This window comes from Salvelinus fontinalis, chromosome 12 (genome assembly GCF_029448725.1).
Source record: "Salvelinus fontinalis isolate EN_2023a chromosome 12, ASM2944872v1, whole genome shotgun sequence".
In the NCBI taxonomy this organism is placed as follows: Eukaryota; Metazoa; Chordata; class Actinopteri; order Salmoniformes; family Salmonidae; genus Salvelinus; species Salvelinus fontinalis.
The window spans coordinates 58,400,057-58,426,609 of record NC_074676.1 but is presented as its reverse complement, the minus strand read 5'-3'; the positions used below and the strand labels follow the sequence as shown (position 1 = coordinate 58,426,609).

The 26,553-nt window shown below is 42.4% G+C and overlaps 1 protein-coding gene across 2 annotated transcripts; it reads left to right on the top strand.

Annotated features, from left to right (window-relative positions):
• The first annotated feature begins 1,701 nt into the window (after positions 1 to 1,701).
• On the top strand, positions 1,702 to 26,351 carry LOC129867641 (cysteine protease ATG4B-like). Of its 2 annotated transcripts, XM_055941203.1 has the most exons (14): positions 1,702 to 1,810; positions 2,555 to 2,656; positions 4,942 to 5,013; positions 5,144 to 5,242; positions 5,487 to 5,588; positions 6,218 to 6,290; positions 8,583 to 8,662; positions 15,973 to 16,175; positions 16,366 to 16,444; positions 21,228 to 21,373; positions 23,503 to 23,559; positions 24,665 to 24,761; positions 25,025 to 25,132; positions 25,377 to 26,351. In XM_055941203.1, exons 1-14 carry the CDS (start codon positions 1,801 to 1,803, stop codon positions 25,442 to 25,444), a joined length of 1,296 nt encoding a protein of 431 aa, XP_055797178.1. In that variant the 5' UTR covers positions 1,702 to 1,800; the 3' UTR covers positions 25,445 to 26,351. The 2 variants fall into 2 exon arrangements, with proteins under 2 accessions (XP_055797178.1, XP_055797179.1); XM_055941204.1 differs by lacking the exons at positions 1,702 to 1,810; positions 25,025 to 25,132 and having other exon boundaries at positions 2,521 to 2,656.
• Positions 26,352 to 26,553: the final 202 nt, after the last annotated feature.

The window sequence follows — 26,553 nt, the reverse complement described above, 5'->3', positions numbered from 1 at the left end:
ATCCTTCCTGTTTGGCCCTGTCCGGGGGTTTCTTCGGATGGGGCCACAGTGTCTCCTGACCGCTCCTGTCTCAGCCTCCAGTATTTATGCTGCAGTAGTTTATGTGTCGGGGGGCTAGGGTCAGTTGGTTATACCTGGAATACTTCTCCTGTCTTATCCAGTGTCCTGTGTGAATTTAAGTATGCTCTCTCTAATTCTCTCGTTCTCTCTTTCTCTCTGAGAACCTGAGCCCTAGGACCATACGTCAGGACTACCGGGCATGCTGACACCTTGCTGTCCCCAGTCCGCCCGGCCTTGCTGCTATTCCAGTTTCAACTGTTTCTGCCTGCGGTTACGAAACCCCTACCTGTCCCAGACCTGCTGTTTTCAACTCTTAGTGATCGGCTATGAAAAGCCAACTGAGATTTATTCCTGATTATTATTTGACCATGCTTGTCATTTATGAACATTTTGAAAATCTTGGCTCTCTCTAATTTTCTCCTTCTCTCTTTCTTTCTCTCGGAGGACCTGGGCCCTAGGACCATGCGTCGGGACTGCCGCCCGTGGTGACTCCTTGCTGTCCCCAGTCCGCCTGGCCTTGCTGCTATTCCAGTTTCAGCTGTTCTGCCTGCGGTTATGGAACCGCCACCTGTCCCAGACCTGTTGTTTTTCAACTCTTAATGATCAGCTATGAAAAGCCAACTGAAAATTATTCATGATTATTATTTGACCATGCTTGTCACTTATGAACATTTTTGAACATCTTGGCATAGTTCTGTTATAATCTCCACCCGGCACAGCCAGAAGAGGACTGGCCACCCCTCATAGCCTGGTTCCTCTCTAGGTTTCTTCCTAGGTTTTGGCCTTTCTAGGGAGTTTTTCCTAGCCACCGTGCTTCTACACCTGCATTCTAGCTGTTTGGGGTTTTAGGCTGGGTTTCTGTACAGCACTTCGAGATATTATCTGATGTACGAAGGGCTATATAAAATAAAATTGATTGAATTGATTGATACAGAACCAAAATACTGAACGAATGGGTCGCGTCTCTAGTAACCCTAGATTTGTGTCAGGGCCTATATATTGTGGTATTGTGGAAGGAAATACATTTATCAAAATAATGTTTTTAATGAAAATATGTCAATCATTATTTGAATATGTTAGTAACCCGTTCTATAAAATTGATAATGCCCTCGAAGACGGTATTTGGAGCATATATTGGCCTGGTTTGCTGGACTTCCGACTTCTTCTCGGGCCTAACAACACCCGTGCCAATATATCATCCAAACACCGGCTTCGAGGGCATTATCACTTATGACATTTTTTAATTACATTGGTAACCAGTTTAAAATAGTGGTATATGTTTGTGGTATATGGCCAATGTCGTGCACAAGAACAGCTCTGAGCCCTGGTATATTGGCCATATAGCACACCTCCTCGGGCATTAGAGCTTAATTATACCTCAGTGGGACAGACACGTTAGACAAATGTATTTTCTTCTCTGACATCCTGTTTACTAGGGTTGTTGGTGGCAGTCAGTTTGCCTAGTTTCGCTGATATTCATCGCATGTGTGGCAAGAAACCACGTTGAATCGCATTCAGTGTTTTCTATCAACACAACCAACAGATCTACGGAGATGTTGCCGCTAGGAAGCGATCCATGGATTGTTATTGGACAAAAAATATTTGCCCCGCCCAAAGTATAAACTCCGATTGGATATTTAAATAGAAAAAAAATCTGCAGTATTGATTTCTCATTGGCCGTATGATATTTCTGACTGTTGGACAGATCAACAACACATAGGGTTATTATGGACTGTCGGGATGGATGCAGTTAGGAAGTCTTTTTCAAGAAAATCAAGGTCTGAACGTTTTTGTATATTAGCCAGCCTCTGAACAAAAGCAAGCCAAGTGTTAATTGCTATATTTCATACACGATTCCAATTTGTACATCAGTTGAGGTTTAACGTTACATATATGTTGAATGTGAATAAAAATAGCCAGTTAACGACTGGTTGATAGCTAACGTTGCAATCAACCCATCCGGACAGACAGCCTAAACTATTATTAGTCTAGCTAAACAAGCAATCGGTGTATTTTGGAGTGAAAACAACAAACGAACGTTAAGGCTACTTTCTGTCCTTGACATTCAGTTAGCGAGCAGAACTGTGTCCATGGCTTCTTAGAAAAGTAGTTTTTTTTAGCGTATACGCCTATGTAAACCAACGTTATTGTTCAGTGTCACTAGCTAGGTATTTACCGACAACTGCTGAAAGGATTGTCACATAGCTAGCAAGTCAAATGTATTCGCAATGTCATTCTCTGTCGCAAGCCAGGCCAGCTAGCTAGCTAGTTCAGCTGTCAAACTGCATTGAGTGAGTGAGTCTGTTTTGCCATTCTGAAAGTGCTTGGACCATGGCTAATAGTCCTAATGTTATTTAAATCAATATACAATCAACTGTCACAGTGGTCATTTGTATGAAGATGACAAAATCCGATCATGATCCCTTTGTGTGTGTGTGTGTCGTGTACACTATGTAGCAAGGTGTTCTGAATCAAATGTACTTATATATTTCAGCTACTCTCACGTACGACACACTTGGCTTTGGAGAGTTTGAAGATTTTCCAGAGACCTCAGAGCCTGTGTGGATCTTGGGGAAAGAATTCAATGCACTAACAGGTAATTGGATACACCAGATCAGCTAGGTGGTGTCAATGTTGTGTGTGTGTGTTTTTTGTGTCCTCGTCACGTTACTGTGAAATATGGAATGATTCCATTAGTCATAATGTAAATGCAGGAGTGTAGGCCCACAGAACAAACACATAGATCTATCTACAGTACATAGATGGTGCATACTGCCAGCAGCAAAAGGCTAATCGGAGTACCAGTCTTTTTTGAAGCTAACATTCCACTCCTGTCATTTGCTAAAGAGACTGTCCTTTCATCTCATGGTTCAATATGCAGCTTAATGGTCTTTATTCTAGGCGTGAAGATATTTCGACATGTGTAGACGATTTAAAGGCTGTGCTGATCGCTTGGCTGCCAAATGTATAGGTGTCCCCAGAGGCCTAATGTTTAAAATTAAGGTAATGGGATCATAATTATTATTTTTAGCTTATCCACGGTAGATGTCTCTCCTAATGAAAAAGGCTCCCCATCCTGCTGATGTGAGCTGCTGGACATCACACTGGCACTTGTGTGTTTATGGATGAGAAAGTGATCTTGCATTTTCCAAAACTGAGCTCAGTGGGGAATCTGGGATTTGCCTACGCCAACAGCCAGGGTTTCATTAAATATGCCTTGGCACTATACTTTTTTTTTTAAATTGCGCATTTTAATTAAACTGACAAATATCTGGCATGCATAGCACAGGTGGTGGTTGGTGAAACTCAATGTAGTAAGCCAGGCCTAATTTACACTGAGTGTACAAAACAAGAAATTAAGAAATATCAGAACGAGCAAAGTCAGGGTCCGTAATATAAATATATATACACTGAGTGTACAAAACATTAAGAACACCTGCTCGTTCCATGACATAGACTGACCAGGTGAATCCAGGTGAAAGATATGATCCCTTATTGATGTCACTTGTTAAATCCACTTCAATCAGTGTAGATGAAGGTGAGGAGACATGGTTAAAGAAGGATTTTTAAGCCTTGAGACAATTGAGACGTGGATTGTGTATGTGTACCATTCAGCGGGTGAATGGGCGAGACAAAATATTTAAGTGCTTTTGAACGGGGTATGGTAGTAGGTGCCAAGCGCACCGGTTTGTGTCAAGAACTGCAATGCATCCAATGCATGCTCAACAGTTTCCCGTGTGTATCAAGAATGGTCCATCACCCAAAGGACATCCAGCTTGACACAATTGCGGGAAGCATTGGAGTCAACATGGACCAGCATCCCCGTGGAACGCTTTTGACAACTTGTAGAGTTCATGCCACGATGAATTGAGGCTGTTTTGAGGGGGGGGAATTAACTTCTGACTTACACATCGATGTCTTCACTGTTCCTTTGACCAGCCATGCCTCTCCACGTAGCTCTCTCTATTCCTCTTATAGTAATTGAACCAGTAGCCTAGCCCCAATGGGTGTCCCAGAAGTGACAATATATTCTGAACAAAAATATAAACATAACATGCAACAATTTCTAAGATTTTACTGAGTTACAGTTCATATAAGGAAATCAGTCAATTGAAATACATGTATTTTACTCTAATCTATGGATTTCACATGACTGGGAATACAGATATGCATCTGTTGGTCACAGATACCTTTAAAAAAAGGTAGGGGTGTGGATCAGAGAACCAGTCAGTATCTGGTGTGACCACCATTTGACTCATGCAGCGCGACACATCTCCTTCATAGAGTTGATCAGGCTGTTGATTGTGGCCTGTGGAATGTTGTCCCACTCCTCTTCAATGGCTGTGTAAAGTTGCTGGATATTGGCGGGAACTGGAACACACTGTCGTACACATCGATCCAGAGCATCCCAAACATGCTCAATGAGTGACATGTCTGGTGTGTATGCAGGCCATGGAAGAACTGGGACATTTTCAGCTTCCAGGAATTGTGTACAGATCCTTGTGATATGGGGCCGTGCATTATCATGCTGAAACACAAGGTGAAGGCGGCGGATGACTGGCACGACAATGGACCTCAGGATCTCATCACTGTATCTCAGAATGCCCAATGTTAGAATATTTCCAATCAAAATCATGAATGAATTTAGAATGTTTTCCTATCTGTCTAATTTGCATAAACATTGTGATTTGAATGATGGCTGTGAGGGTTATCCAATCCTCTGATATTCTCGAGTTCCATAATGATAGAATTTGAAGGTTGCCGAAAGGCCAGTCTTTTTGGCAAATGGCACGAGTGCCAAGGAGTAGCTGAATAGAGATGGCAACCAGGCTATAACAGAAGGCAGACTTCTTAGCTAACTCATTGTCTTTGTTTATCCAGAAAAGGATGACATTCTTTCAGATGTCACGTCACGATTATGGTTCACCTACAGAAAAAACTTCCCACCCATTGGTGAGTAGCCCAATCCTACTGTAGCTAGCCACAGAATAAACCAACGTACTGCAGTAGCAGAGCTAGAATTTTTGATTGTAATGCCAATAAGATTAGCCTATCAGTTGCAGATTGTTTCAATGTGTTCCAGGAGGGACAGGGCCTACGTCCGACACAGGCTGGGGCTGCATGCTGCGATGTGGACAGATGATCCTAGGCGAGGCCCTGGTCTGCAGGCATTTAGGCCGAGGTATGGATAATTGCTTTACTAATTCTTTAGCGTCATCTGCTCCCTGAAGCATACAGCTAGTGTTATTGTGCGTACCCTTCAACGTTAGCTTCTATTATTCAAGATGTACTGCCCCCCCCCCCCCCCCCCCGAATTATCTCTGTCACTGTGTGGTACAGATCTCTTATTGCGCTGTACTAAAGTACTCTGTTCAATAGAACACTTGTTTCACACAGCAAATGATAATGGTGTTTTTGTTAAGCAGACTGGAGATGGGTGAGAGGCCAGCCTCAGAGAGGAGAGTACATCAGTATCCTCAACGCCTTCCTTGACAAGAAAGACAGCTACTATTCTTTACATCAAATTGGTGAATACTGACTTGCAATTAATTCAATTTAAACTACTTGATTTTTTTTCTTCTTGCTTATCAAATTGGAAAATAGTTGTCTTTTGATTTGTAATCTCATACAATGATGCACTGATTCAGTCATACTTTATATTTAGAAATAAATGGGTGGTAATTTCTTATAATAATAGTGTGTTATTTACACCTTACTACAATATGACAAATATAAGCACCGACCAAGTCAGTCATCTTTATCTTTATTAGGATGACAGCATTGGTATAACAGCATCTTTATCAACTAACATTTGTCTGTGTACTGCAGCCCAGATGACATCATTATTAAATCATTATTAGGATGGCACTAACATCAGTTGTGTGTCTGTGTACTGCAGCCCAGATGACATCATTATTAAATCATTATTAGGATGGCACTAACGTCAGTTGTGTGTCTGTGTACTGCAGCCCAGATGACATCATTATTAAATCATTATTAGGATGGCACTAACGTCAGTTGTGTGTCTGTGTACTGCAGCCCAGATGACATCATTATTAGGATGGCACTAACGTCAGTTGTGTGTCTGTGTACTGCAGCCCAGATGACATCATTATTAGGATGGCACTAACATCAGTTGTGTGTCTGTGTACTGCAGCCCAGATGGGAGTCGGGGAGGGGAAGTCAATAGGCCAGTGGTACGGACCGAACACAGTGGCACAGGTACTGAAGTAAGTACAGTGAGCTCCTCACTTAGTCTCTAGATCAGGGCTCTCCAACCCTCTTCATGGAGAGCCACCCTCCTGGAGGTTTTAACTCCAACCCTGTTCCTGGAGAGATACCCTCCTGTAGGTTTTCACTCCAACCCTGTTCCTGGAGAGATACCCTCCTGTAGGTTTTAACTCCAACCCTGTTCCTGGAGAGATACCCTCCTGTAGGTTTTAACTCCAACCCTGTTCATGGAGAGATACTCTCCTGTAGGTTTTAACTCCAACCCTGTTCATGGAGAGATACCCTCCTGTAGGTTTTAACTCCAACCCTGTTCATGGAGAGATACCATCCTGTAGGTTTTAACTCCAACCCTGTTCCAGGAGAGAGACCCTCCTGTAGGTTTTAACTCCAACCCTGTTCCTGGAGAGATACCCTCCTGGAGGTTTTCACTCCAACCCTGTTCCTGGAGAGCTACCCTCCTGGAGGTTTTCACTCCAACCCTGTTCCAGGAGAGATACCCTCCTGGAGGTTTTAACTCCAACCCTGTTCCTGGAGAGATACACTCCTGTAGGTTTTAACTCCAACCCTGTTCCTGGAGAGAGACCCTCCTGTAGGTTTTAACTCCAACCCTGTTCCTGGAGAGATACCCTCCTGTAGGTTTTAACTCCAACCCTGTTCATGGAGAGATGTCCTCCTGTAGGTTTTAACTCCAACCCTCTTCATGGAGAGATGTCCTCCTGTAGGTTTTAACTCCAACCCTCTTCATGGAGAGACACCCTCCTGGAGGTTTTCACTCCAACCCTGTTCCTGGAGAGATGTCCTCCTGTAGGTTTTAACTCCAACCCTGTTCCTGGAGAGCTACCCTCCTGTAGGTTTTAACTCCAACCCTCTTCATGGAGAGACACCCTCCTGGAGGTTTTCACTCCAACCCTGTTCCTGGAGAGATGTCCTCCTGTAGGTTTTAACTCCAACCCTGTTCCTGGAGAGCTACCCTCCTGTAGGTATTAACTCCAACCCTGTTCCAGGAGAGATACCCTCCTGTAGGTTTTCACTTCAACCCAAGTTGTAACTAACCTGGTTCAGTTTATCAACCAGCTAATTATTAGAATCAGGTGTGCTAGATTAAGGTTGGAGTGAAAACCAACAGGACGGTATCTCTAGATGATCATCTAGTTACTAGATTATGACTGTACACTTTCAGCCTGATTTAAGATCAGACATGGTCTTAACCCATGTCAGGAAATCAGTCCCTTAGTGTTTACAGTCAACATCTAAAAACTGTTGAATGTTATCCATCTTGCCCTCAGGAAACTAACTGTGTTGAATATTATCCGTCTTGTCCTCAGGAAACGGTGTTGAATATTATCCGTCTTGCCCTCAGGAAACTAACTGTGTTGAATATTATCCGTCTTGTCCTCAGGAAACTATCTGTGTTAAATATTATCCGTCTTGCCCTCAGGAAACTAACTGTGTTGAATATTATCCGTCTTGCCCTCAGGAAACGGTGTTGAATATTATCCGTCTTGCCCTCAGGAAACGGTGTTGAATATTATCCGTCTTGTCCTCAGGAAACGGTGTTGAATATTATCCGTCTTGTCCTCAGGAAACGGTGTTGAATATTATCCGTCTTGTCCTCAGGAAACGGTGTTGAATATTATCCGTCTTGTCCTCAGGAAACTAACTGTGTTGAATATTATCCGTCTTGCCCTCAGGAAACGGTGTTGAATATTGTCCGTCTTGCCCTCAGGAAACGGTGTTGAATATTATCCGTCTTGCCCTCAGGAAACTAACTGTGTTGAATATTATCCGTCTTGCCCTCAGGAAACGGTGTTGAATATTATCCGTCTTGCCCTCAGGAAACTGTGTTGAATATTATCCGTCTTGCCCTCAGGAAACTAACTGTGTTGAATATTATCCGTCTTGCCCTCAGGAAACTAACTGTGTTGAATATTATCCGTCTTGCCCTCAGGAAACTAACTGTGTTGAATATTATCCGTCTTGCCCTCAGGAAACTAACTGTGTTGAATATTATCCGTCTTGCCCTCAGGAAACTAACTGTGTTGAATATTGTCCGTCTTGCCCTCAGGAAACTAACTGTGTTGAATATTATCGGTCTTGCCCTCAGGAAACGGTGTTGAATATTATCCGTCTTGCCCTCAGGAAACTATCTGTGTTGAATATTGTCCGTCTTGTCCTCAGGAAACTGTGTTGAATATTATCCGTCTTGCCCTCAGGAAACTAACTGTGTTGAATATTATCCGTCTTGCCCTCAGGAAACTAACTGTGTTGAATATTGTCCATCTTGTCCTCAGGAAACTAACTGTGTTTGACTCGTGGAGTCGTCTGGCGGTACATGTTGCTATGGACAACACCGTGGTGATGGAGGAGATCAGTGAGTAGTGAACACAGTCATGATACTTCATCATTACCGCTGTACCTTATCAACGTATAGATCATTCACTGAGTGTACAAAACATTCCATGACGTAGACTGACCCGGTGAATCCAGGTGAAAGGCTATGATCCCTTATTGATGTCACTTGTTAAATCCACTTCTATCAGTGTAGATGAAGGGGAGGAGACGGGTTAAAGAAGGATTTTTAAGCCTTGAGACAGTTGATATGGATTGTGTATGTGTGCCATTCAGAGGGTGAACAGGCAGGACAAAATATTTAAGTGCCTTTGAACAGGGTGTGGTAGTAGGTGCCAGGCGCACCGGTTTGAGTCAAGAACTGCAACGCTGCTGGGTTTTTCACACTCCAACAGTTTCCTGTGTGTATCATGAATGGTCCATCACCCAAAGGACATCCTGTAACGGCAGTCCTCCTCCTCTTCATCTTCGGAAGAGGAGGAGTATTGAGGGAACCAAGGCGCAGCGTAGTGAAATGACATTTTATTAACGAAAAAACACGAACTTGAATAAACTAACAAAAATAACAAACGGTGTAGACAGACCTATACGACGAACTCACATACAACAAGAAGAACGCACGAATAGGACAATTAGACTACACAAACCGAACAAACCGTAAACAGTCCCGTATGGTGCAAACAATTACACAGACACGGAAGACAATCACCCACAACGAACACTGTGACAACGCCTACCTAAATATGACTCTTAATTAGAGGAGAACGCAAAACACCTGCCTCTAATTAAGAGCCATACCAGGCAACCCAAAACCAACACAGAAACAGAAAACATAGAATGCCCACCCAACCTCACGTCCTGACCAACTAACACACATAACAAACTAACATAAATAGGTCAGGAACGTGACACATCCAGCCAACCTGATAGGACTGTGGGAATCACTGGAGTCAACATGGACCAGCATCCCTGTGGAACGCTTTCGACACTTTATAGAGTCCATGTCCTGACGAATTGAGGCTGTTCTGAGGGACGAAGGGTGTCCCACTCAATATTAGGAAGGTGTTCCTACTGTGTTGTCCACTCAGTGTATGTCGTTAATGGGGGGAATCAGTCATGGTACTTCTAGGGGTGTAGTCCTGCTGGAGCGGTGCTCCCTCACCTTTTTCAATCTGAGAAGACACGGAGCTGGTAAAACCAATTCTGGAAAATTAATTCTGATCAATTATAATTAATTACTACTAAAATTAAATGAAAAATGATAGAATGACAAACCCTGAAATCTGTACAGCAGTCTAGTGGTTAATGATGGTTTCTTCTCTCTCTGTACAGCAGTCTAGATGTTAATGGTCTTCTCTCTGACGCTGGCGATAATGTTGAACTATAGGCTATATCTGTCCACTGCAGAGGCAAAGGCTTGACCTCTTTGGCCGATCAGAAAGTCTATATTCACCATGTCTGCTTTGATATTCATAAAACTCCACGGAGCCCCTCTTGCGCAGTGGAACCCAGAACTAAATGTGACCACTTGGTTACGGCGACACCCAAACCAGCGTGGAGCCTGACTTTATCTGGAAGTTGGTGTCGCCCTGCTTGGGATTTTTATTTATTTTATTTCACCTTTATTTAATCAGGTAGGCTAGTTGAGAACAAGTTCTCATTTGCAACTGCGACCTGGCCAAGATAAAGCAAAGCAGTGTGAACAGACAACAACACAGAGTTACACATGGAGTAAACAATAAACAAGTCAATAACATGGTAGAAAAAAAAAAGGAAAAAAAAAAGAGAATCTATATACAATGTGTGCAAAAGGCATGAGGTAGGCAATAAATCGAGTAATTACAATTTAGCAGATTAACACTGGAGTGATAAATCATCAGATGATCATGTGCAAGAAGAGATACTGGTGTGCAAAAGAGCAGAAAAGTAAATAAATAAAAGCAGTATGGGGGGTGAGGTAGGTAAATTGGGTGGGTAGTTTACAGATGGACTATGTACAGCTGCAGCGATCGGTTAGCTGCTCGGATAGCAGATTTTTAAAGTTGTTGAGGGAGATAAAAGTCTCCAACTTCAGAGATTTTTGCAATTCGTTCCAGTCGCAGGCAGCAGAGAACTGGAAGGAAAGGCGTCCAAATGAGGTTTTGGCTTTAGGGATGATCAGTGAGATACACCTGCTGGAGCGCGTGCTACGGGTGGGTGTAGCCATCGTGAACTGAGATAAGGCGGCACTTTACCTAGCATAGCCTTGTAGATGACCTGGAGCCAGTGGGTCTGACGACGAACATGTAGCGAGGGCCAGCCGACTAGGGCATACAGGTCGCAGTGGTGGGTCGTATAAGGTGCTTTAGTAACAAAACGGATGGCACTGTGATAAACTGCATCCAGTTTGCTGAGTAGAGTATTGGAAGCTATTTTGTAGATGACATCGCCGAAGGCGAGGATCGGTAGGATAGTCAGTTTTACTAGGGTAAGTTTGGCGGCGTGAGTGAAGGAGGCTTTGTTGCGGAATAGAAAGCCGATCCTAGATTTGATTTTGGATTGGAGATGTTTGATATGAGTCTGGAAGGAGAGTTTGCAGTCTAGCCAGACACCTAGGTACTTATAGATGTCCACATATTCTAGGTCGGAACCGTCCAGGGTGGTGATGCTAGTCGGGCGTGCGGGTGCAGGCAGCGAACGGTTGAAAAGCATGCATTTGGTTTTACTAGCGTTTAAGAGCAGTTGGAGGCCACGGAAGGAGTGTTGTATGGCATTGAAGCTCGTTTGGAGGTTAGATAGCACAGTGTCCAAGGAAGGGCCGGAAGTATACAGAATGGTGTCGTCTGCATAGAGGTGGATCAGGGAATCGCCCGCAGCAAGAGCAACATCATTGATGTATACAGAGAAAAGAGTCGGCCCGAGAATTGAACCCTGTGGTACCCCCATAGAGACTGCCAGAGGTCCGGACAACATGCCCTCCGATTTGACACACTGAACTCTGTCTGTTGATATTGAGCCGCTATTGGTTGAGAATGATGCGTGACCTGTTTCTAGATTGGTCAAGTTGGAGGTCATAAGGCATTTAGGTTCTAGTTTATTGAGAAACGTAAATATAGATTTTTATGTCTGTTTTAAAATACACTGCTCAAAAAAATAAAGGGAACACTTAAACAACACAATGTAACTCCAAGTCAATCAAACTGTCCACTTAGGAAGCAACACTGATTGACAATAAATTTCACATGCTGTTGTGCAAATGGAATAGACAAAAGGTGGAAATTATAGGCAAATAGCAAGACACCCCCAATAAAGGAGTGATTCTGCAGGTGGTGACCACAGACCACTTCTCAGTTCCTATGCTTCCTGGCTGATGTTTTGGTTACTTTTGAATGCTGGCGGTGCTCTCACTCTAGTGGTAGCATGAGACGGAGTCTACAACCCACACAAGTGGCTCAGGTAGTGCAGCTCATCCAGGATGGCACATCAATGCGAGCTGTGGCAAGAAGGTTTGCTGTGTCTGTCAGCGTAGTGTCAAAAGCATGGAGGCGCTACCAGGAGACAGGCCAGTACATCAGGAGACGTGGAGGAGGCCGTAGGAGGGCAACAACCCAGCAGCAGGACCGCTACCTCCGCCTTTGTGCAAGGAGGTGCACTGCCAGAGCCCTGCAAAATGACCTCCAGCAGGCCACACGTCGCGGACACCAATGTCTTGCTCCCGAACAAGCTAAACCTCTTCACCCACTTTGAGGATAACACAGGGCCATCAACGCGGTCCGCTCCCAAGGACTATGGGCTCTCATTCTCCATGGTCGACGTCAGTAAGAGAGTTTAAGCTTGTTAACCCTCGCCCCGAGCTGCGTCCTCAGAGCATGCGCAGACCAGCTGGCTGGAGTGTTTACGGACACATTCAATCTCTCCCTATCCCAGTCTGCTGTCCCCACTTGCTTCAAGATATCCACCATTGTTCCTGTACACAAGAATGCAACTAAATTGCTACCGCCTCGTAGCACTCACTTCTGTCATCATGAAGTGCTTTGAGAGACTAGTTAAGGATCATATCACCTCCACCTTACCTGATGCCCTGGACCCACTTCCATTTGCTTACCACCTCAATAGATTCACAGACGATGCAATCGACATTTGCACTCCACACTGCCCTATCCCATCTGGACAAGAGGAATACCTATGTAAGAATGCTGTTCATTGACTACAGCTCAGCATTCAACACCATAGTTCCCTCCAAGATCATCATTAAGCTGGAGGCCCTGGGTCTGAACCCCGCCCTGTGCAACTGGGTCCTGGACTTCCTGACGGGCCGCCCCCCAGGTGGTGAAGGTAGGAAACAACACCTTGACTGATCTTTAACACAGGGGCCACGCAAGGGTGCGTGCTCAGCCCCCTCCTGTACTCCCTGTTCACCCACGCCTCCTACTCAATTATCAAGTTTGCAGATGACAAACATAGTAGGCCTGATTACCAACAATGACAACATATGAAGGAGCTGATCATGGACTTCAGGAAACAGCAGAGGGAGCACCCTTTGTCCACATCGAAGGGACAGCAGTGGTGAAAGTGGAAAGCTTCAAGTTCCTCGGCGTACACATCACTGACAAACTGAAATGGTCAACCCACACAGACAGTGTGGTGAAGAAGGCTCAACGGCACCTCTTCAACCTCAGGAGGCTGAAGAAATTTGCCTTGGTCCATAAAACCCTCACAAACTTTTACAGATGTACAATTGAGAGCATCCTGTCGGGCCGTATCACTGCCTGGTACGGCAACTGCACTGCCCACAACCGCAGGGCTCTCCAGAGGGTGGTACGGTCTGCACAACGCATCACCGGGGGCAAACTACCTGTCCTCCAGGACACCTACACCACCCGATGTCATAGGAAGGCCAAAGGGTCATCAAGGACATCAACCACCCCGAGCTACTGCCTGTTCACCCCGCTATCATCCAGAAGGCGAGGTCAGTACAGGTGCATCAAAGCTGGGACCGAGAGACTGAAAAACAGCTTCTATCTCAAGGCCATCAGACAGTTAAATAGCCATCACTATTCGGCTACCACCCAGTTACTCAACCCTGCACCTTAGAGGCAACTGCCGTAGACTTGGAATCACTGGCCACTTTAATAATGGAACACTAGTTACTTTTAATAATGTTTACATACTGCTTTACTCATATGTATACACTGTATTCTATTCTACAGTATTTTAGTCAATGACACTCCGACATAGCTCAACCTAATATTTATATATTTCTTAATTCCATTATTTTACTTTTAGATTTGTGTGTATTGTTGTGAATTGTTAGACTACTGCACTGTTGGAGCTAGGAACACAAGCATTTAGTTAGATACTACTGTACTGTTGGAGCCAGGAACACAAGCATTTAGTTAGATACTACTGTACTGCTGGAGCCAGGAACACAAGCATTTAGTTAGATACTACTGCACTGTTGGAGCTAGGAACACAAGCATTTAGTTATATACTACTGCACTGTTGGAGCTAGGAACACAAGCATTTAGTTATATACTACTGCACTGATGGAGCTAGGAACACAAGCATTTAGTTAGATACTACTGCACTGTTGGAGCTAGGAACACAAGCATTTAGTTATATACTACTGCACTGTTGGAGCTAGGAACACAAGCATTTAGTTATATACTACTGCACTGATGGAGCTAGGAACACAAGCATTTAGTTAGATACTACTGCACTGATGGAGCTAGAAACACAAGCATTTAGTTAGATACTACTGCACTGTTGGATCTAGAAACACAAGCATTTAGTTAGATACTACTGCACTGTTGGAGCTGGGAACACAAGCATTTAGTTAGATACTACTGCACTGTTGGAGCTAGGAACACAAGCATTTAGTTAGATACTACTGCACTGTTGGTGCTAGGAACACAAGCATTTCACTACACCCGCAATAACATCTGCTAAATATGTGTACGTGACCAATAACGATTTGATTTGTGTCCAAACCCTTGACTGGTACTGTAGGTCTGCCTAAATTTGTGTTTTGAGGGTATTTAAAAAAAGATGTAACAATAACTTGAGACTGTATGGGCATAGGAAGACGTTACAATTGGAGAATGCATTTTATACATATTCTATATGATGATAGGCTATCCAATAGGATACATCTGTCCTGTTCTATATGATAGGCTATCCAATAGGATACGTCTGTCCTGTTCTATATGATGATAGGCTATCCAATAGGATACATCTGTCCTGTTCTATATGATGATAGGCTATCCAATAGGATACATCTGTCCTGTTCTATATGATGATAGGCTATCCAATAGGATACACCTGTTCTACATGATGATAGGCTATCCAATAGGATACATCTGTTCTATATGATGATAGGCTATCCAATAGGATACATCTGTCCTGTTCTATATGATGATAGGCTATCCAATAGGATACATCTGTTCTATATGATGATAGGCTATCCAATAGGATACATCTGTCCTGTTCTATATGATGATAGGCTATCCAATAGGATACATCTGTCCTGTTCTATATGATGATAGGCTATCCAATAGGATACATCTGTCCTGTTCTATATGATGATAGGCTATCCAATAGGATGCATCTGTCCTGTTCTATATGATGATAGGCTATCCAATAGGATGCATCTGTCCTGTTCTATATGATGATAGGCTATCCAATAGGATGCATCTGTCCTGTTCTATATGATGATAGGCTATCCAATAGGATGCATCTGTCGGAACAAACTGAGGAGACGATGACTCATTTTCCATGTATTTGTAGTGCTCCCTCCCTCACCTAATAAACGAGTACTAGACCACTGGCTACTGCATCATTACCACTATGTGTCATCAACGTATAGGACATGTGGTTAAAGACGGGGGCGTCAACTGTCAATCTTAACATTAACATAATCCCTTCTCTTTTTTTATTGTCAGTGCAACCCAGGTAAGGTATCTTATGGACCACCTATGGACCAGTCTCCACCATAATTATAGATGGGAACAGGCTATTGACCATTTATGAGATGAGTGAGCTAGACTAATGATAATTATAGATGGGAACAGGCTATTGACCATTTATGAGTGAGCTAGACTAATGATAATTATAGATGGGAACAGGCTATTGACCATTTATGAGATGAGTGAGCTAGACTAATGATAATTATAGATGGGAACAGGCTATTGACCATTTATGAGATGAGTGAGCTAGACTAATGATAATTATAGATGGGAACAGGCTATTGACCATTTATGAGATGAGTGAGCTAGACTAATGATATTTGACCTCTCCCCTCCCGCCAGAGCATGTGTGTATTTACACAAAATGTCTTATGTTTTTCCTCACCAGAGCGGTTGTGTATGCCCTGGCTGGACTATGGTGGAGCAGCGTGTGCAGAGCCCGCGGGGTGGATGCCGAAGCATAACGGCTGCCTGGAAGGGGCCTGCGCCCTGGCTGAGGAGGAGACGGCTCTCTGGAAGCCCCTGCTCCTCCTCATTCCTCTCAGGCTGGGCCTGAGCGACATCAACAAGGCCTACATCGAGACCCTGAAGGTGGCACAGAGTGGCCAATCATACCAAAAATAATACACAATTGCATTGAATTGACATGTAGACACGGTCTGTTTGATTTGTTAAAGGACCAGAACGTCACCTGTTACTATTTACAGGCTCAGTCGTTGACAATTTTGCTCAACTGCCTCTTTTTTTAAAAATGACCTCTTTCTGTGTCTCTTCTAAACAGCAATGCTTCCAGCTTCCCCAGTCCCTGGGTGTCATCGGAGGGAAACCCAACAGTGCCCATTACTTCATAGGCTATGTTGGTATGTCCTGTACACTATCATTACTTCATTGGCTATGTTGGTATGTCCTGTACACTATCATTACTTCATAGGCTATGTTGGTATGTCCTATACACTATCATTACTTCATAGGCTATGTTGGTATGTCCTATACACTATCATTACTTCATAGGCTATGTTGGTATGTCCTGTACACTATCATTACTTCATAGGCTATGTTGGTATGTCCTATACACTATCATTACTTCATAGGCTATGTTGGTATGTCCTATACACTATCATTACTTCATAGGCTATGTTGGTATGTCCTGTACACTATCATTACTTCATAGGCTATGTTGGTATGTCCTGGGTACTATCATTACTTCATTGGCTATGTTGGTATGTCCTGTACACTATCATTACTTCATAGGCTATGTTGGTATGTCCTGTACACTATCATTACTTCATAGGCTATGTTGGTATGTCCTGGGTACTATCATTACTTCATAGGCTATGTTGGTATGTCCTGGGTACTATCATTACTTCATAGGCTATGTTGGTATGTCCTGTACACTATCATTACTTCATAGGCTATGTTGGTATGTCCTGTACACTATCATTACTTCATAGGCTATGTTGGTATGTCCTGTACACTATCATTACTTCATAGGCTATGTTGGTATGTCCTGTACACTATCATTACTTCATAGGCTATGTTGGTATGTCCTATACACTATCATTACTTCATAGGCTATGTTGGTATGTCCTGGGTACTATCATTACTTCATAGGCTATGTTGGTATGTCCTGTATACTATCATTACTTCATTGGCTATGTTGGTATGTCCTGTACACTATCATTACTTCATAGGCTATGTTGGTATGTCCTGTACACTATCATTACTTCATAGGCTATGTTGGTATGTCCTGTACACTATCATTACTTCATAGGCTATGTTGGTATGTCCTATACACTATCATTACTTCATAGGCTATGTTGGTATGTCCTGTACACTATCATTACTTCATAGGCTATGTTGGTATGTCCTGTACACTATCATTACTTCATAGGCTATGTTGGTATGTCCTGTACACTATCATTACTTCATAGGCTATGTTGGTATGTCCTGTACACTATCATTACTTCATAGGCTATGTTGGTATGTCCTGTACACTATCATTACTTCATAGGCTATGTTGGTATGTCCTGTACACTATCATTACTTCATAGGCTATGTTGGTATGTCCTGTACACTATCATTACTTCATAGGCTATGTTGGTATGTCCTGTATACTATCATTACTTCATAGGCTATGTTGGTATGTCCTATACACTATCATTACTTCATAGGCTATGTTGGTATGTCCTGGGTACTATCATTACTTCATAGGCTATGTTGGTATGTCCTATACACTATCATTACTTCATAGGCTATGTTGGTATGTCCTATACACTATCATTACTTCATAGGCTATGTTGGTATGTCCTGTATACTATCATTACTTCATAGGCTATGTTGGTATGTCCTATACACTATCATTACTTCATAGGCTATGTTGGTATGTCCTGGGTACTATCATTACTTCATAGGCTATGTTGGTATGTCCTATACACTATCATTACTTCATAGGCTATGTTGGTATGTCCTATACACTATCATTACTTCATAGGCTATGTTGGTATGTCCTGTACACAATCATTACTTCATAGGCTATGTTGGTATGTCCTATACACTATCATTACTTCATTGGCTATGTTGGTATGTCCTGTACACTATCATTACTTCATAGGCTATGTTGGTATGTCCTGTACACTATCATTACTTCATAGGCTATGTTGGTATGTCCTGTACACTATCATTACTTCATAGGCTATGTTGGTATGTCCTGTACACTATCATTACTTCATAGGCTATGTTGGTATGTCCTGGGTACTATCATTACTTCATAGGCTATGTTGGTATGTCCTGTACACTATCATTACTTCATAGGCTATGTTGGTATGTCCTGTACACTATCATTACTTCATAGGCTATGTTGGTATGTCCTGTACACTATCATTACTTCATAGGCTATGTTGGTATGTCCTGTACACTATCATTACTTCATAGGCTATGTTGGTATGTCCTGTATACTATCATTACTTCATAGGCTATGTTGGTATGTCCTATACACTATCATTACTTCATAGGCTATGTTGGTATGTCCTGGGTACTATCATTACTTCATAGGCTATGTTGGTATGTCCTATACACTATCATTACTTCATAGGCTATGTTGGTATGTCCTATACACTATCATTACTTCATAGGCTATGTTGGTATGTCCTGTATACTATCATTACTTCATAGGCTATGTTGGTATGTCCTATACACTATCATTACTTCATAGGCTATGTTGGTATGTCCTGGGTACTATCATTACTTCATAGGCTATGTTGGTATGTCCTATACACTATCATTACTTCATAGGCTATGTTGGTATGTCCTATACACTATCATTACTTCATAGGCTATGTTGGTATGTCCTGTACACAATCATTACTTCATAGGCTATGTTGGTATGTCCTATACACTATCATTACTTCATTGGCTATGTTGGTATGTCCTGTACACTATCATTACTTCATAGGCTATGTTGGTATGTCCTGGGTACTATCATTACTTCATAGGCTATGTTGGTATGTCCTGGGTACTATCATTACTTCATAGGCTATGTTGGTATGTCCTGGGTACTATCATTACTTCATAGGCTATGTTGGTATGTCCTGGGTACTATCATTACTTCATAGGCTATGTTGGTATGTCCTGGGTACTATCATTACTTCATAGGCTATGTTGGTATGTCCTGTACACTATCATTACTTCATAGGCTATGTTGGTATGTCCTGTACACTATCATTACTTCATAGGCTATGTTGGTATGTCCTGGGTACTATCATTACTTCATAGGCTATGTTGGTATGTCCTATACACTATCATTACTTCATAGGCTATGTTGGTATGTCCTATACACTATCATTACTTCATAGGCTATGTTGGTATGTCCTGTACACTATCATTACTTCATAGGCTATGTTGGTATGTCCTGTACACTATCATTACTTCATAGGCTATGTTGGTATGTCCTATACACTATCATTACTTCATAGGCTATGTTGGTATGTCCTGTACACTATCATTACTTCATAGGCTATGTTGGTATGTCCTGGGTACTATCATTACTTCATAGGCTATGTTGGTATGTCCTATACACTATCATTACTTCATTGGCTATGTTGGTATGTCCTGTACACTATCATTACTTCATAGGCTATGTTGGTATGTCCTGTATACTATCATTACTTCATAGGCTATGTTGGTATGTCCTGTACACTATCATTACTTCATAGGCTATGTTGGTATGTCCTATACACTATCATTACTTCATAGGCTATGTTGGTATGTCCTATACACTATCATTACTTCATAGGCTATGTTGGTATGTCCTATACACTATCATTACTTCATAGGCTATGTTGGTATGTCCTGTACACTATCATTACTTCATAGGCTATGTTGGTATGTCCTATACACTATCATTACTTCATAGGCTATGTTGGTATGTCCTGTACACTATCATTACTTCATAGGCTATGTTGGTATGTCCTGGGTACTATCATTACTTCATAGGCTATGTTGGTATGTCCTGTATACTAACCACACATCTGAAGAAATATAATTTGCTTCTGAAAAAGTCTTTAAACACATTTGCTTACTAGCTCCTCTGAGTCGTTCAGCTAAAAACAGACACTGTCTTGTCGTTTTGCTCAACATATTTTTGATATCCAGACATTCTATATACACTACCGTTGAAAAGTTTGTGGTCACTGAGAAATGTGCTTGTTTTTGAAAGACAAACACAGGATAGAAAGTGGAGTGGGAGGCCCCGGAGCACAACTGAGCAAGAGGACAAGTACATTAGAGTGTCTAGTTTGAGAAACAAGACGCCTCACAAGTCCTCAACTGGCAGCTTCATTAAATAGTACCCATAAAACACCAGTCTCAACGTCAACAGTGAGGAGGCGACTCCGGGATGATGGCCTTCTAGGCAGAGTTGCAAAGAAAGCCATATCTCAGACTGGCCAATAAAAAGAAAAGATTAAGATGGGCAAAAGAACACAGACACTGGACAGAGGAACTCTGCCTAGAAGGCCAGCATCCCGGAGTCGGTTAAAGGGATACTTTGGGCATCCCGGAGCTGTGCACCGGGGCCTCCCACTCCACTTTCTATCCTGTGTTTGTCTTTCAAAAACAAGGTCATATCTAAGTGACCCCAAACTTTTCAACGGTAGTGTACACACTGAGTATACTAAACATTAGGAACACCTTCCTAATATTCAGTTGCACCCCTCTTTTCCCCCTCAGAACAGCCTTAATTTGTCGGCGCATGGACTCTACAAGGTGTCGAAAGCTTTCCACAGGGATGCTGGCCCATGTTGACTCCAATGAGCATGGCACCTACTACCATACCCCGTTCAAAGGCACTTCAATATTTAGTCTTGCCCATTCACCCTCTGAATGGCACACAATACACAATCCATGTCTCAATTGTCTCAAGGATTAAAAATCCTTCTTTAACCTGTCTCCTCCTCTTCATCTACACTGATTTGAAGTGGATTTAACAAGTGACATCAATAAGGGATCATAGCTTTCATTCTGGTCAGTCTACGTCATGGAATGTTAATGTTTTGTATACTCCGTGTGTCTGTCATTCCAATACACCTCTGACTGGTCTCCTTACTGTATGTCCCCTATCTCCCCCCCCCCCCCCCCCCTCCCCAGGAGAGGAGTTGATCTACCTGGACCCCCACACCACCCAGTCTGCAGTAGAGCCCTGTGAGGACGGTCAGGTCCTTGACGACACTTACCACTGTCAGCACCCGCCGTGCCGCATGCACATCTGTGAAATAGACCCCTCCGTCGCAGTGGTAAGAAGGACAGAGGCAGGGCCTATGTAGGTCAAAGAAGATGGAGCAATACTTTTAGCTTGCTGGCCGCAGGTACAACTTCATTTTCTGGGTGACCTAAATATGAACTAGTTTTCATCAAGCTGCCCACTCAAGGAAAAAGCTTCAAACGGTAATCAGTGTCTGTAACCTGTTATCAGTCAACCTACCAGAGTAGTAATAAACAGCAGAGGAATGAAATCATCCACATGTATTGATCACATCTTTACTAATGCTTCAGAAATCTGCTTTAAAGCAGTATCCAAATCAATAGAATGTATTGATCATAATATAGTAAGCCACATCTAGGAAAACCCAACGATCCAAAGGCTGGGCCTAGTGTCTAAGAGATCATACGAGAGGTTCTGTAGGGATTCCTATGTTGAAGATGTAAATAGTATTTATTGGTGTGATGAGGAGCCATCAGACGCTGCACTTGATTCTTTTAACTGGGTCTTCCACAGACCGATAACCCATTTAAAGGGATACTTTGGGATTTTGGCAATGAATCCATTTACCTACTATAGAGGGGGGAAAAATGGTCTTTATACACAGTGTACAAAACATTAAGAACACCTTCCTAAAATGTAGTTGCGCACCCTCCCCCGCTGCAGTTCTTGACAGAAACCGGTGCGCCTGGCACCTGCTACCGTAGGCCGTTCAAAGGCACTTAATGGCACACACACACTGAATGGTACACATACACAATCCATGTCTCAAGTCTTACAAATTATAATTCTGTCTCCTCCCCCTTCATCTACACTGATTTTGAAGTGGATTAATAAGTTATCAACTTCCTTCATACTTCATGCAGAGACATACAGATGTTATCCACGAGTTCATCTGACTCTGGGGAATTAAATAAGAAGAGCTTCATTACTAAAATCCCTGATTATCCCTTTAAGAAACTGACTGTAAAAACTGCTAAATCTCTGGATTGATGAGGAATTAAAACATTTAAGCAAAAGGAATGGCAAATAAGTCTGGCTGCACAGCCGATTGGTAAACGTACTGTAAATTGAAAAATCATGTGACTAAACAAAAATAATATACTGTACTATGAAATAATTAAATTATATTAAGGATGATAGTAAACACCTTTGGAGTGCCTTCATTTTTAAATTTTGCTCAAAAAGGCGAACTCCGCTCCGCTCCATGACCTAACACAAATGACTGAAAGACATAAGATTATAGGAGCTGCTGTTAAAAATCCCATCTGTTATAGCTTTACATCCTCTGCTATATTGTGGATCGAGATTTGTTACCTGTCTAACGGAACACACCGCCTCGCCAACATAATCGAGGTAGAGTCGGGCATACCCCAGGGCAGCTGTCTAGGCCCCTAACTTTTTCTATTATTTCTAATAACCTACCACTAGCATTGAGTAAAGCCTGTGTCTAGCTATACTGATGACTCAACATTATAATACGTTAGCTACCACAGCCAGACTTAACATAAAGCTGCAGTCCATTTTAGAATCGGTGGCAAGTAATATGCTAATCCTAAATTTATTAATAATTAGCTGAACCATAAACCTCGGGGCGGCAACAGAACCATGACTACACAGAACTCTTCCACACCAAAAATCAGATTTTTATTTTTTAAACGTAACACCTCACGGCACGACACGGAAAGTGAAAAGACAACAAACTCACACACTAACTCAAGCACTCTAGACACACACTGTAGTGTAGTGGATTTTATATTGTACATTTGTAATAGAGTAGTAATATATCTTGTATGATGTAATGTTTTATTTACAATGTAGGCTGTTGTGCTGTGAGGTAATTTATTATATATATATATATATATATATATATATATATATATATATATATATATATATATATATATATATATATATATATTTTTTTTTTAACCCTTTTTGGACCCCAGGAAGCGGTGAGAATTCTAATAAATACTAATGATAGAATTAGCACAAGCTAATTCTGATGACCACTATTTGAAGTGAATGGATAAATGCCTCTTAAGTCAGTTATTTATGATTCCAGTTTCGATAGATGTTTTTTTTTTATTGTACTGTAACAGATTGTTTTAACACAGTAAAGAAGACAATCCTACAGTTGTCTTGTTTTCTGATGCTCACCAGGGTTTCTTCTGCAGAACGGAGGACGACTTCGATGACTGGTGTATGCGTATCCGAAAGGTACAGGACGCTTGTTTTCCCTACGAGGTTAAAGGAAAAATCCACCCCAAAAACCACTCATTCCTTTTCATTTACATAGTATTATTTAACAATGTGAAAACAATATGTTTCATTTTTTGCGTTATAATAATGTTGGTAGCAACATGGGAAAATCGTTGTGGAAATATGTTGCAGCTCAAGTAGACTACAAAACCCACAATGCAGTGCTCTCTCTATGGGCTGGCTGGCTGGCTAGCTAGCTAGGTAGCTAGCAATTGTAGCTACACACAATACCAAAGACAATATCAGCATGTGAAGTAGCTAGTTAGCTGTAAAATCGGCCAAACAAATTGCACTGTCAATTTAGTCTACGAGCTCATCGTGTTCAACCTGCAGATCGATGTTCCTGGAGTCTGACCTGTACTTTTGAGGAGATGGGGAAACGCTGCTCATGCTACGTCAATGAGCCACACAGTGCATTCTGGGCGATTCTGGGACAAAGAGCGCTCTCCTTCAAGGAGTGAATGGGGGTCTATTGGGCGCTAGCTCAAAAACCCAAATATTAGCACAAAGTTTGTCAACAAAAAGTACAACATTACAAATCTTTCAATATTGTTAAAAATTTGATCAATGGCTCATTCGAGAGAACATTCTCCTGAGTTATGACATCAGCCAGTATTGTAACCTGACGTTTTCGCAATCTAAAAGTCATATTCCAATTAACTTCCGGTGTAGTGAGAGAGACTTTTATCACAGTGCTACATCGTACCGGCAGGATTTCTGTCTGCTTAAACGCCAATAGCTCAGATAAACATGAAATGACCCTGGGAATCAATAGAACATCACTCAAGAGATGCATTTAAAAACAATATAATTCAAAATGGGTGAATCTTTCCTGTTTAAAAAAAATAATTCACCTTGACACACAACTGATTTTCTGATGTGTTAGTCCCTATTCCTCTGGATCCCAGGAAGACTTGGTTCCTAAGGCGTCAGCTAATAGGGGATCTAGAGAAAGAAAGGGGTAGTCCTGCTGTGGTTGTTAGCCAGGCCCTGTGAGTATTGTGTCCTATGGTGCTGAGTGTATTATCTAACCTGTGTGCCCCCCCCCACCCCCACCCCCCAGTTGTCCCACACTAGAGGAAGCCTGCCCATGTTTGAGCTGGTAGACTGTCAACCATCTCACTTCGCCTGCTCTGTAGACGTGCTCAACCTTACTCCGGGTAAATATCAAACACTTCTGTCTACTTGACCTGTCGGGGGAAGAGATATTCTCTTGACCCGTCGGGGGAAGAGATATTCTCTTGACCCGTCGGGGGAAGAGATATTCTCTTGACCCGTCGGGGGAAGAGATATTCTCTTGACCCGTCGGGGGAAGAGATATTCTCTTGACCCGTCGGGGGAAGAGATATTCTCTTGACCCGTCGGGGGAAGAGATATTCTCTTGACCCGTCGGGGGAAGAGATATTGTGACTTCTCTTTACAGATGAGGCTGGGATTCAGTCAGAGGTGCGTTGTGGACGAGCACAATGCACTACCGACAAAGCGCCTTTTAAAGGCAATTTCCCTGATGTTCGCGGAGATCGCGTTCACGGTAAAATAACATATTAAAAAGCTGCTGACGTCGGCTCAAGTGGAAGTTACATTTTAAATGTCGAGAGCAGTGTCTTAATCTACAACACACTTTTTTGTTGTTGCTTGAATCCTGAATCCAGGACATTATGTTGAGGACTAGATCATGTGATTTGATGTCTCTTTACAGATTATACATGTGTTTAAGACATTGATGTGAGAATGTTGCTAAATCCTACATTTCTCACTCCATCTCCCGTCTATAGATTTCTCAGACCGGTTGGAGCGGTTCTTTGATTCTGAGGATGAAGAGTTTGAGATCTTGTCCCTGTGATGAACAGGAGGAATACAGTTACTATCTTGTCCTGGCAGAAGCCCCCGACGATTCTTCTCTGTGTCAGAAGGGAAGCCATAGGGGACAGGAGATGACTGGTGACATCACTAGCCAGTCTGGCACCGATGGTGTAGTGATGTGTCAAACAGTTGTCTTCTGGTCAGGTGCTCTCCGTGTCCAATGAGGAGACTCCTTGCTGCGAGGTGGTACCAGGTAGTGCTCTCCGTGTCCAATGAGGAGACTCCTTGCTGCGAGGTGTTACCAGGTAGCAGGAGCTCTCAGGAAACATTCAGTGCTACGTGTATCTTCATATTGTTTTCTCAATTTTTAAGTCTTAACACGTTAAATATTTCCTTTAAGTCAGGGGTGTCAAACTCATTCCACGGAGGGCTGAGTGTCTGCAGGTTTTGTCCCCCCCCCCCCCCCCCCCCATTAAATGAAGACCTAGACAAGTAGATGAATGAAGTTCCCTACTAATTAGTGACCTTAATTCATCAATCAATTACAAGGGTGAAGCAAAAAAAACAGACACTCGGGCGTCTGTGGAATGAGTTTGACACGTGTGCTTTAAGTGATATGGTGCCTTCCCCCCCCCCCCCCCCCCCTCCCTAAACTGAATTACCATAACACACAACGGTGGCTTTAGGAACTTGGTTTACTCTGTACACTTGGCTTATGTCACTACCTGTATTGACTGATGTCAATTGTAAACCAAAATGTGGTTGAGTGAAATTTGCAGACAAAGTTAGATATGCTTGTATTTATAATTTGTTTATTGAGACTACCATTATGTCTAAAATCTCTGTACTGAACACTGGCTCATTTTAAAGATGATTTATTTTCTTCTAACGACGCATAAAGAAAGATGAATGGACATGTCAATGAAAATACAATTTAAAAAGTTAAAGCTTGGACATTTAATTTAGTAGTTGTGGGGGGTGCTCTTTAGAGAAATAAGGATTTGAAATGGTTGATTTATATATATACCCACTTAAATATTGTACAACATATCCTCTTCATATTCAAGGCTTTTCCCTTCTCTGACCTTCATATTCAAGGCTTTTCCCTTCTCTGACTTCTTATCCTTGTGTACAGGCAGTGTCAGATGT

Coding starts and splice junctions, on each gene's coding strand:
- LOC129867641 (XM_055941203.1), top strand. Junction 23,560..24,664: donor GGTGTATGCGTATCCGAAAG/GTACAGGACGCT, acceptor CCCACCCCCCAG/TTGTCCCACACTAGAGGAAG. Junction 25,133..25,376: donor TCGCGGAGATCGCGTTCACG/GTAAAATAACAT, acceptor TCCCGTCTATAG/ATTTCTCAGACCGGTTGGAG.